This window comes from Neovison vison, chromosome 2 (assembly GCF_020171115.1).
Source record: "Neovison vison isolate M4711 chromosome 2, ASM_NN_V1, whole genome shotgun sequence".
Classification (NCBI taxonomy): domain Eukaryota; kingdom Metazoa; phylum Chordata; class Mammalia; order Carnivora; family Mustelidae; genus Neogale; species Neogale vison.
This window is the reverse complement of record NC_058092.1, coordinates 197,570,877-197,583,500: the sequence shown is the minus strand read 5'-3', so window position 1 is coordinate 197,583,500 and position 12,624 is coordinate 197,570,877. Positions and strand designations below refer to the sequence as shown.

Sequence of the window (12,624 nt, the reverse complement as noted above, 5' to 3'; positions counted from 1 at the left end):
GCTTGCATGGCAGGGGCAGGCCCAGAGTATCCTTGAGAGAGGGCTGCTCAGTACAAGTATGTCTTTGGGAGCTGGAATACACATATGGGCGGATGAAGGAGACATCCCAGACTTTGATAACGTGGCCTCTAGGTTGAGACTTTGGGCTAAAAGTGACAGAAATCCTGCTCCAGTTGGCTCAGGCAGGAAAGGGTATTCTTTGGCTCATAGAAAAATCCAAGAGAAGCCAGACTCACAAATGCACAGAGACTTCACCGACGTCACTGAAACCAGGTGTGACTTTCATACCTGCTTGCCTCAGAGTTGGCTCCCGTCTTGGGGAGGTCTCCCTTTGGAGCAGACAGATGGCTCATGCAGGGCTGAGAGAAGATTGGGGCCCTCGTTAAAAATAAAATTAAATTAAATTAAAAAGTCAGCATCTTGGTACTCGCAGGAGTGGGTTTGCATTAATATGTGGTCGAACTGGGCCCCAAGCACCTTCTGAATGCTCATTCCCTAGTAATTTATTCTAGCTCCCCCTGCTCCCTTCTTGCCTTACATCCTGACCTCTTAGTGACACAGAGGAAAGAGCAGGACTCTCTCCCAAGTGCTTCTCCAGAGTCTGAGGATGGTGTTTAGTGGACCATCTTGGACCATGTGCTCATCCTTGAACCCGTCAGGATGTGAAGTTCAGGTTGGATTTGGGCGGTCACCCCAGCAGGAAAGAGAGTGAAAGAGGGGTTCCATCTGGGGAAATCAGGCTGCTGGAACAGGACAGGGTCCCAAGCCTCAGGGCTGGGGTGTGAGGGCAGGGTGTTCAGTCACGGGATTGGAGCTGGGCCAAGGTTGGGGCCAGTGGCCTTAGCTCACCTGCTAGGCTGTGATCACAGAGGAAGGTGCAGGGAACTGGGGCCAGGGTCAGGGACCACCACCGCACATAGCGTCGAGGATAGAGCTGCCAAAAGTTTCACTCTCATTGGGTGGAAGCAGTGGGGAGAGAAAGGTCATCACAAATGACTTCCTGGCCACAGGACCTGTTGGAACAAACAGCATGCTCCTCATGGTGCGAGACCTTTGCCTGGGGCTGTACGCTGCCGCCAAATAGATGTGTCCAGGTTTTCCCACTTCCGTTCAGGGGTCACTGAGGCATACATGCGCCCTGCTTATGGCAGTGGCCCATAGCTAGTGGGGGCCGTTGGGGTTAGATCCTTCCTGCTTAAAGATCCTTCTTTCCTCCCCTTTCTCCACTGCTCAGATATCCGTGGGCTCCAAAGCTTTCTGGATCAGGCCTCGCGGCTGGGCCTTGATGTCTCTTTACAAAAGGTGGACAAGAACATTAGCCACGTGTTCACCAGCCTCTTCACCACCATGAAGACGGAGGAGCTGAACCGCTACCGAGACACACTACGCCGCGCCATCCTCCTGCTCAGCCCACAGGGTGCCCACTCCTTCATCAACGAGGTAGGTGGTGGGGCCTGGGGCTGCAGGAGGCTCTGCGCAGGGTGCCACGGTGGACCACTGGGGCCGTCCGTCCATGCGTGGCCAAAATGGGTGTGGGGACTCCTAGGTGCTGGGTTTTTGGCACAAGCCGGAAGGAGTTAGATCCCGAGCACAGCTTGGCTTCTGGCTGGTCCCCAGCAGGTTACCCCAGGCCTACCTGGACAGTGAGGGGCTGGGAGCAGCTGGCGGGAAGCCTATTTACAGGTGACTGCCAGAGATTTTGGAGGCAAAACTTTGGGCTGCTGTTTCTTTGTATCGTTGTTGTTTTAAATTTCCCCTCTTTGTTGGCAGGTGTAAGCCTCTAGGGATAAAATAAATTTTCAGGTTTCTGCAGAGGTGGGCAGCTCTGCCTTTGGTATTTGCTAGCACCTGGAGGAGGTGTCGGTTGCACATTAGCAAATGATACTTGGTGCACAGGCTGATATTTTTGGTACCTAAGCTAACCAGTGATTTTTTTAAATGCCTTTTTAAGGGTTAGGGCCTTCCAAGGAAGACAGGGCCCATTAGTTTAACAAAGAATTTAGTAACAAAGAATTTAGAATTTAGTAATTTAGTTGAGAATAGCCAATTAGAAATACGTTCTGAGCTGGCTTTTGCTGGCAGCCTTGATGGTCTGATGGCAGGAAGGTGACGAGCTGGAGTTGGCAGGTCCCTCTCTGGCCTGGGTTGGTTTTCGTGGGGAAGCCCTGGGGGAGGGGGGATGTGCTGGGGGCGTGGTGTGCCTGGGAGCAGGGGTGGCCCAGTGCGGTCTGCGATTTCCTCTCCAACCCCAGTCACCTGCTTGGCTCTCTCTGATTGAAAGGAAAATGAAGAGAAAGGCAGAATTATACTAATTCCATTTGATGTACTTTGGTTGCTTATTCCGCTTTCTCCTCTAATTAATTATTACTCAAAATGCTACCTTATATATCAGGAGCCAGCACGAAGCCCACTGCTGGGGAACTTAAAATTCAGAATGCTTAATTTGGCACATTGGCTGGCAGTCCTGCGGCCCTTGGCTAATCAGACCCCGCTAACGCCGGTGGTCAGCCAGCCTGTGATGTCCTGTCGGCGCTCGGCATTTTCTCTGGAACACGTTTCCCTGTAGGAAGTGATTCAGGCCAGTAATGGGCAGCCTAGGATTAGCAGCACTAATGTGTCCGGCTTTCTCAGAATGTTCCCAGCAGTGTGTGTCCCAGAGTCTGCTCATAGGAAGGCTTTTCTTTTCGCTAAATTCCCCAGGCCGGGGCCGGCTCCAGGGATGGTGTCTGCTATTCCGGTCACCGGCCTTCTCCATCTCTCTTCTCTCCTGTCCCTTGCCTCCTGTCCTTGCTTCTTCCTTTCTGCCTTGCCGCTGTCCCGCCATGAAGCTTCGGTGTGGGAAGAATATTGGCTTTGGAGTTCAGCAGATTTGGGGTCAAGTCCAGGGTCCTCCACTTCCTGTTGCTGTGACCTTGGCTGCTCTGCCTCACCTGTGTGACCTCAGCTTCTTCATCTGTAAAGGAGGGAGGAAGGAGGCAAGAGGCCAGATGAAGCCTGTGGTTCATAGCTTCTCGGGAAACATCTGTTCTCTTCCACTTACATATTCATTGTTTCCCTTTTAGATGAATTCAGCCCATGCTCTGTTTCTAGGCCCTGCAAGGATTTAACACGTAAACAAGACTGGCCTAAAGATACTATTTCCAAGTGGTTCATTATGCAAACTCCTGCAGTGTTGGAAATACTTGGCTTGGCTTGGGCCTGGCGCCTTCTTGATCCCCGTCCCCCGCACCCCATCTGCATTTGCAAAGTCTTGGCTTTGCTGGGTGCTGCAAAGTGCTGCTGGGTGCTGGAGACCTGCCCTGGGAGTGGCCACTCTTTTTTTTTTTTTTAAAGATATTATTTATTTATTTGACAGAGATCACAAGTAGGCAGAGAGGCAGGCAGAGAGGGAGGAGGAAGCAGGCTCCCTACTGAGCAGAGAGCCCAATGTGGGGCTCAACCCCAGGACCCTGAGATCATGACCTGAGCTGAAGGCAAAGGCTTAACTCACTGAGCCACCCAGACTCCCCGGGAGTGGCCACTCTTAGTGTTGGGCAAGAGTGGCAAGCCCCTGGGAGGGGTGGCCAGAGACTATGGGGGAGGATGGCTCCCGGGCTTTGTGCCTTCAGCTCTAGCTGGTCAGAGTCCTGGTTTTTGATTTCCTGTCAAGGTGGGTAGCTGGGTGGGGGGGGTGAGTGTCTTGTCCTGGGTACCCAGTGTGGGTATTTTGTGTGCTTTCCCTAATGTTCACACTTCGCACACAAGGCAGCTGAAGACGAGGAAGTTCCCTGTTGCTTCAGGTCCTGTGGGTAGCCACCAGAGGGACTCAGCAGGAGTCAAGTCCAGACGTGACCCACTCCAGTCTCCAGCTGCCATGTTGCTGTGATGATGGTGGTGGGCAGATGGGATGTGCTACCTTCACAAGGGGAGGACGTAGTTCAGCAGCCTCCGTCCACAAGCTGGCAGAGGTTTTCAGGGCACCTATGCTCCAAGAATTTTAGTATATGTACTAAACGGGGTATGGGAGGGGTTTCCGGACTCCGGCAGGCTGCGGGACCTGGACCGCTGGCTAGCCCAGGAGGTCCCCTGGGAGGGACCTGGGCATGCCATCCCAGCACAAAAGCTTCATCCACTGCCTGGACGTACTGCCTGGGCTTTGCCAGCAGACTGACCCAACCTCTTCTTTGTTGGGACAAGGACAGAGGGTGTGCACAAGGCTGACCCACTGCCAGGACATGTCCTGAATTTTATGCATCTCAAAACACTGTTTGGGGCCAGCAAATGGCCTCAGAGCCCTAGTGCTACTGATGACAGGTGGCTTTGGTACCCAGTCAGGACTGCATGTATGAGCTGCATTGGGAGTGGGGGTACACTCTTCCCCCGGCTGTAACTTCTCATTTACCCACCCAGAAAGCCCGGCTGATGGGAGGAGGGAGGAAGATGGTGATGCTCAAATCTTCTACACGTTGCTACATGGGAATCTGTTGGCAAGGCTGGTACTTTCACTATCAGTCGTGACAAGTTCTGGATGACACAGACTTGGCTACCTGGGAAGTGCCAGGTGTCCCCATGCTACACGGGGGGCTGCTTCTCTGTCCAGTGTCCAGGATGCATGCACTCACTGTGGGGACTCAGCCCGGGGGCCCCTGCACTACCAGCCTCTCTGGGATCCCTCTTGATGAGGGGCCATCCTGCCTGGGGGTTTGGGGAGTCTGGCCTTGGTGGTGGGTGGGTGGCAGAGGTGCAAGCAGGCTGAGGCACTGGGTGGGGGTGGGGCGTGGGCTCAGACAATAGGTCCTTCTTTAAGATCCCCTCACCTTCCACTGTTCAGTCTCCAATCCACATTCCCTGCCCTGAGATCATTTCAGCCTAGTCTAAACAACCACCACATGAGTGCGTTATCTCTAAAAGACTCCCCTTGGGGAGACTGGGCTCAGGGGTAACAGCATGCTGGTCCTGGACTGGGAGCCCACCATGGGGTGGCCTCGGGCACTGCTGAAGGCACAGGACATAGAGAATCCTTCCTCCAGCTGGGCCTCTTGTGCTCTGGGCTTGGCAGTAGAGGTCCAAGTAAGGGTAGGTAGTGCTCTCTAATCATCCCAACCGGGAAGTGAGTGGAACACATTCTATCCTCAGCTGGGCCTTGGTTTGTCTCCAGGCCACCACTAAGTGGGGCTTCAGTAGGTGATGATACGCACTATGACACCCTCCTCATGTAGCTTGTCAGTTTGAATCACTGGACGGGGGAGCAGGGGCTGGAGGTGTGTGCTGTCCTCACTCCAGGGCCATGGGAGTCGTGAGAGGGGCCGAGGGACAGAGGCTTTGCCTGAGAATCCTGTCTGTAGCCGTTGGAACCTTCCCCCTTCTGCTCCCAGTTTCCTTCTTCCATTTCACCAGTATTTAATGAGCCCCAGTGGTGTGCCAGATTCTGTGTGGGACACTGAGGCTATTGTCCCTGTTCACGTGGGGCTCCCAGCTTTATGGGGAGGACGAACATGTTAACAAACCCCTTTGCCTGTCAGAACTGAGCTGTGGGCCAGGTTCTGGGAGAGTGCCAAGGATGGAGCAGTGCCCTCTGGCCAGGGAGAAATGGGGGTGGCCAGAGGGTCAGGGATGCTTCCAGGAGTGGGTGACACTGGGGCTGGGTCTACAGGAATGAACCTTCATTAACCCCATGGCCAAGGTGGGAGCTGGGAGAAGGGGTCTGGAGAGTATTCAGGGACTCTTGTGTTGCCATGGTGGGTGTGCCGGGTGAGGAGTGGCTGGGGCTTAGGCTGTGGTATCAGCAGGGAGGGGTCCCTAATCCAGGGTGGAGAGTCTGAACTTCAGGACCAGTTTGTTCTTGGGGCCCCTTTTGGGGTCTTTGAAGCTAGGAGCTCACTGAGTGCTCTGTATGGCCCCAGTGCTGAGGGTTATATATGTCTTACTGTTCTTTCTCCTTCAGGCCAGATTTGATGGAGAGATCTCCAGTGCACACTCAGGTTTGGCCCTGGGAGTCATCTCTTCTTCCTGGAGCAGATTCTCTCCCATCTGTCCATCATCTGTCCATGTGTCCTTCTGTTCGTCCATGCATCCATCCATCTATCCATCCTCCCACCTAAACACCCATATGTTTAGGACAGATTGGGTGTCTGCGATAGATCAGGAACCATATCTTGATATGGTTGGGACACAGAGGTGGTGTCCCCTCCTGGAGACCTGACAAGATGTGAAATGTTGTGGCTACACGTCATGACCCTCATCCTGTTGGGCATTCCCAGTGGCTGGCTGAGTGGGCACACCCCAGGTCTCTCATCCACTGAGGCCTCCTCTGGGCTTGGGGTGGGGGGTGCCCCAGGACTCTCACTTGTCATTTCTGTGTCCCTGTCTCTATTCAGACTTAGGCTTCCCTCTTTCCTTTTTGTATCTTCTTTGTTTCCTCCTGTCCCTTCCCTCTCTCTTTTGTTTTGCTGGAAAGAGTAGAAAACTTAACTATTTGAAACACTTAGGTACTTGATGGAGAAGAGTTGCCTCTCCCTGTTCCCAGTTCCTGAGGCAGACAGAGCAGCCTGCTGGGGCCCTAAAGCTCGTGTACCATCAGGCCGCCCGTGGATATCGGGCAGCCTGTCTGTCCCACGGGAAAGTGAGCCCCTCGTGGACAGGGACTGGGTGGCGTCCACCTTTGTATCTTCCAAGAGCAGCACAAGGCTGGCCCACAATGGCTGCTGAGGGAAAAAAGGCATGGAGATTTGTATTTCTTCCCGCCGATAGAAAGAGCTGGAGGCTAGGTTTTCTCGTGTGTGCCTTGACTGCCTTTTAGCTTGTCTTCAAGTGCTTGGTCAGCGTATCAGCAAGGGCCTTGGTCTTAAAACTTCTGCCATTACCAAGGCTTGAGTTTGTGTAAGAACGCTGCCTTTGGCCTGAAGGGCCAGCAAAGGAGTGGCTGGTCCTGTGGGTGGGGACGTTCCCAGGCCCAGCTTTGGTACAGGGTAGGGGAGAGCAGTGTGCAGAGAGGTGAGTGTCTTGGGAGAGGATTGACGATAAGCAACAATGTTGGCAGGTGTGGGAGAGTGGACATGTGCACGCACACACACACACACACACACACACACACACACACACACACAGGCTCATACAGTGATACCACTGGCCAGCCACACAGCTGGTACAAGCACACCCTCAGATGAGCACAGTCTAACAGGAACACCCCACCACCACCACTTGTGACACCCCCCCCCCCGGTGCGGATCTAAACATAACTATGCACACACATACACATACGCACACACCAGGATAAAGGCACTGCGGGTGTTAAAGCAGCTGGGGAAGGGATTGCAGTGTTGGGAAAGACATGGCTGTTACCACGTGATGGTCACAGCAGGTGACCATTACCTTTGTAGTTAGATGGTCTCCGTGATCTCTTTATGGCAGCGAGAAGGATGGGAGAAAAAATAGTGAGGGGAACAGCTTAGGGGTAGGACAGCTCCTCATTGCTCTGAGAGTGGGATCCCCTTTCACCCAGATTGGGAGTAATAGGTGAATAGAAGGAACAGAGGTGGAAAGGGCCACTTGCGCCATCCCTCCTCACCCCTGCCCAGACTGGCTTCCCAGGCAAGGAGTGTGGCTGGAGGCCAGTTCAGTCCTTACTGGGAGCACAGCCTGGGTTAGCTCCTGGCTTTGAATCCATTGCTTCTCAGAGTTTGCTGCAGTGAGTGAGTTTCGTCCCGCAATTTGAATATAAAGACTTGCTTTTTAATACGTTTATCGCAAAGGAAGATTAAGTAATGTCAGTGTTCTGTTGTCCCACATGATATATGCAAATATTTCTTACTCCACCATGGTAAATCTTCAGCAGGCGACTTTATCACTCAGAGCTAGGATAATTCTGTGCCATTTAAGTATCATTTACCAGAATATTTTAAATTACTAATTAATTATAGAAGATTAATTTTTAAATGTGGCCCTGCATTTGCATTTAATTGTATCCTACTGTTTACAGATTTTAAAGCCTTAGTACTTCAGAAAAAGTGCTAGGAGTCTGAAAAATTCATTTTTTCCCCTTAGAAATTCTTAGACATGAGCTCATGAGGAAGAGATATTATGTTGAGTTTGTTCTGGTAGGTTCAGAGCTAAAGGGATGCTCAAGGCAACCAAGACTTCAGGCCTGGCTGAGATGGGAAGGGAGCAGAGGCTCTATATGGCCACTGTCCCCTTCCTTCTCTGTCCTCATTGCCCTCAATCCTTGCAAATCCCCATGCATGCTGGGCAGGCCTTCATGGGTTCCTTCCCTGTGGGACATGCCACATTCTGAGCACAGTTCCATTGCCCCTGTCATCTCTAGGTCTGCATCGTACCCACCACTTGTGTGGTGACTCTTTGTACTTCCCTCCCCATGGGACCTAGGAACGTGTGAGGGCAGGAGCTGGGACAGGTTTATCTTCGTGAATTGCCTTTTCAGAGCCTGTGGTTGATGGTTGGCACACGGGTGAATGAAGGGTGGAATCCCAGGAGCTTTGACCTCTGTTGTGCCCACGCAAATGTTTTCTAAAAGGTGAGTTCCCCAGTGGGCAGACCAAATATATTCCTAGTGCTCTGGCCAAGCAGGGGCACCTGAGTAAGCTAGTGTTTTGGAAGAACTTCATGTTTGATTTTTATTTCCAAGGATCATCCAAGCCCACATCAAGGAAAAATGCTTGCCTGTGGCTAGGTCTTACTGGTGTTTGTTTTCTGGTTGAGGGCTGTTTCTATTTTGAGTTGACTTTTGAATCATGCCACCCATTCCTGGGGCTCAGGAAGGTCTTCCTTGGCTGCCTGGGAGGACTGTCTGCTCCTTCCTGGGGTCAAAGAGTGAGATCGTGAACCTCAAGCGTGGGCCGGGAGACACCTGGTGTTCTTCCCTTCCTTCCTGGGCCATTAAATAGCCAGCAAAGTGTCACTTCCTCCCTGTGGGCGCCTCTGTGGCTTATTAGCAGTAGGAAGCCAGCAGCCCTGAGAAGTAGGCATTTACGGAGGGAAGCAGCTTGCGGCCGTGGAATGACTCAAGTTACCCTTTCTGCTCCCGGATCCCCGAGGGTGTTCAGGTTGTGGGGGCCTCCCCTGAGGTGGTGAGTCAGCTCATTTGTTGACTGAAGGGCTGAGTAGGGGAGCCCAGCAGGGAAGCAGCAGCAGACTCTCCCCCAGTGGTGCGGGAAGCCAGAGGAAGGCTGAGCTGCATCAAGAGAGGCAGAGGTGAGGCGAGGTTATCCCAGCTGCCTGGATTCATCTCCCAGCAGCTCTCTGTGCCGTACAGCCCACATCTGTTGCCATCCTCTGCATGCTCCCAAATGGGGGCTTCGGTCAGTGCCGGCAGGAACTTGGCCTTGGTCACCTGCCACCTGTGCCCAAGCTGCCAGGCAGCTGGGAGGAGAGAAGGCCTCTGCAACCGTGAGCTGGAGCAGTGTAACAAACCCCTCCGAAACTCGAAACTTGGTGTTGTGAAACAAGGAGACTTTGTTGTTACTCATCAGCCTCATAGTCAGCAGACCTGGGTACGATGCAACTGATCTCGTCTGGGCTTGCGAATGCCTCTGTGGTCAGCTGACTGTGTGGCTGGAACCGGCTGGTTAGGAGAGTGGTTAGCTGGCGGTAAGTTAGGGTGACGGGTGACCAGGCTGCGGGTCTCTCCTCGTCACACACGCTGGCCCACACTTACTCCTGTGACAGCAGCAGAGTTCCAAGAAGGCTCTGGGCCGCTCGAGGCTGGGGCTCAGACCCGGTGCCTTGTTGCTTCTATAGGTCTCTTGGCCTAAGCCAGCCAAGAGGTCAGCCCAGATTTAAGGGGCAAGGGGAGAGAGCCCCTGGGAAACCCCTCATGGGGGAAGTGCAAAGTCACTTTGCAAAGGGGGTGGTAGGTACACGACAGAGTGAGGAGTTGGGGCCGTTTTTGTCATCTGTCTGCCCTGCTCCATTGTGCAGATGAGATTCCTAGGAGCAAGCAGGTGTCCCCTGGCTCTGTGGGTGATGGGGAACCACGTGTCTCCTTTCTCCTACTCTGTTTCAGTCTGGCTCAACTTGGGGGTGAAAGTGGTGAGGAAAGGGTTGGACCAGAGGGAGAGATGGAACAGGCCTTTATTTATCAAGAATGCGTATGCCGACCCACTGATTCACCTCATCTCTACAATGCTGGGAAGGAGGGGCTATTACAGAGTATTGGAACCTGGGGGTTTAGGGACCTGCTCATGCTCCCAGATCTAGTGACACAGCTGGGATGTGAGTTCAGAACTTCCTGACTCACAGCCTGGCTCTGCTTCACTACATGGCATTGGGAGGAGGGGGAAGTTTGTTGTCTTGACAGATCAAGGGAAGCCCATTTTCCTCTTAGAACACGACAAAGGGTGCATCTGATGGACTTTGCCATTGAGGAGCAGGTGGGATATGGGGAAGGTGGACTGGGTACCTTTTTAAAAAATTTTAAATTTTTAGAAAGATTTTATTTATTTATTTGACAGAGAGAGAGATCACAAGTAGGCAGAGAGGCAGGCAGAGAGGTAGGGGGAGGCAGACTCCCTGCTGAGCAGAAGAGCCCAATATGGGGCTTGATCCCAGGACCCTGAGATCATGACCTGAGCTGAAGGCGGAAGCTTAACCCACTGAGCCACCCAGGTGTCCCATGGACTGGGCACTTTTGAGAGAGCATCCCTTGGACTCCACGGTCCTGTGTTTGCCACCACACCTGCAGAGACTATGAGGGGACGCGCAGGCTGCCTCTAACTCCCTCCTCAGTAACCAGAAGAGCAGCTTTCATGCACCAAGGTCACCAGAGAGTCTGAGGTGATTTCCTTAACCCTTCTGCCAGGTGGTCAATGGGGCCAAGTTGCAGACAGACTGGGTCAGGTCCCATGTTTTCACCATGGAGCTTTTCTGAGTTTTGCTTCCCCATCTGTACGGTGGATTGAAATTGGTATTTGACCCCCCAGGTTCCTCTAAGAATTAAGCTTGGGAAATATTCTGGAGCACAGCTTTCCTCTTTCCTCTCCTTCCTAGGGCCGGCCATCCGAGGGTCTCTAGTAACTGTTGTGTAGATAGGGAGACAGAAAAGCCTTAGAAAATTTAAGGATATGGAGCACTTAGAGCAGCAAGAACAATGACAAATCTTGACTCCAGGCAAGGTCGACATTCCAAATTTTGAAACGCGCTGGAGTGTTAACATTAGGGATTGTCGTGGTGACCTGCTGCTGGGTCAGGTTACCAAAGGGAGACGTGGGCATGGTTGATGAACTATTAACATGTGTGTCTAATGCTCATTTGTCCACTGTTTGCTATGGCATCTCTGTCCCCGCGGTGTGTTCCTTGTGTGTCTTCAGTATCTGTGTCCATGAGTGACATCAGGGTGAGAAAGCCAGGGACAAGGGCACGATTGCAGCCATGGAGATTGCGGAGAAATAAGTTGCTGTGACAGAGCTGTGTGGAGATGTAGCAGAGAAGAACCAGATGGGAGTGGGATGTCGAGGAAAACACATGTGGCCCCAGCTCCGGCCACAAAGGCCTGGTGTGCTGGCAGGTGTGGAGGGCAGAGGCTGGATTCCCACCAGATGGCGGGACGGGAACCACTTTAATTTCGGCAACAAGGGATGGGGCAGAGACCTGAGTGTGTCCCCTTTTTCGCCTTCCTCCTTCCCACGCCGCATGGATTCATTTCCTTGCAGAGGGAATCTGAGCACTTCAGCTGCTTCGGTGGCGGCCGTTCCTCGGGGGGGGTGGGGTGGGTGAGGGGCTGCTATCGGCACGGAGATGGGGGATTGCCTCTAGAACAGCAAGACACACAGACCCCTGCTCACTGCCGGGGATGTCCTTTTGAGCCTGTTTACTGGTCTGCCGACAGGGATAATACTCCTTTCCCTGAGGGTTGCGGTGGGGTTTAAATAAGATAAAGCCCCAAGGCTGTACTCTGTGAATGTGGCTTTGTTATGGCGTCTGTGGAGAGTGTCTGGCTGAGATCGTGGAACCAGCCTGGGCCGCTGCCAGGTCAAGGGCAGATGTGGTAATGGGTCCCAGGAGCAGTGCTTTGGCCAGCCCCGTGGGAAGGCACCTTGCGCCGTCTCTGTGGGAAAGTATAGCTTCCGGAGCCAGGTGAGGAAAACCGGGTGCAGGGTATACCCAGGGTAGTAGGGGATGGTGCTAGCAAAACGTGACAAGATGCTCAAGGCCCTCAGCCCGTTCAGCTGGGATTGAGGCCTGGCCTCCCATCCCAGCGCTCAGCGGGGGAGATGTCAGATTACGGGGGTGGGGGGGTGGAGTGGGTGGGAGGGATGGGGAAGCAGGGGGCCTCTCAGTGCCCCCCTCTCCCGTGCAGGCTCCCTGTGCTGGCTGGGCACGTGCAGGTCCTGCCCAGGAGCAGGAAGGAGAGCCCAGGGCGCCTCCCATCTGGGCGCTCGCTTGCCTGTCCAAGCATGCACAGTGGCTGGTGGCTTCTCAGGGTCGCTGGTGGAGGAGGAGGAGGGCTCACAGGAGGAGGAAGAGCTGTTGGTGCTTTCTGCCTGCAAAGTTACTTTTGGAAAGAGAAACCTTCCTTTCATAGCCTGTCAGGTGGCAGCCCTCAGCAAGATACAATGAACGGGGCCCTTTCCCTGGACCCCTTGCACCGGGTTCTTGGGTGGGGAAAGACCCAGGCCCTGCTCTGAAAGAGCT

At 53.4% G+C, this 12,624-nt stretch overlaps 1 protein-coding gene across 1 annotated transcript in view; it reads left to right on the top strand.

The window, feature by feature from the left end:
* The window catches only part of GRID1 (glutamate ionotropic receptor delta type subunit 1), a 705,818-nt gene that overhangs the window by 217,989 nt on the left and 475,205 nt on the right, over positions 1–12,624 (top strand). Inside the window, exon 4 of the mRNA XM_044239973.1 lies at positions 1,235–1,440. Within this exon, the coding sequence (XP_044095908.1) occupies positions 1,235–1,440 (206 nt within the window). The remainder of the gene's footprint in view (positions 1–1,234; positions 1,441–12,624) is intronic.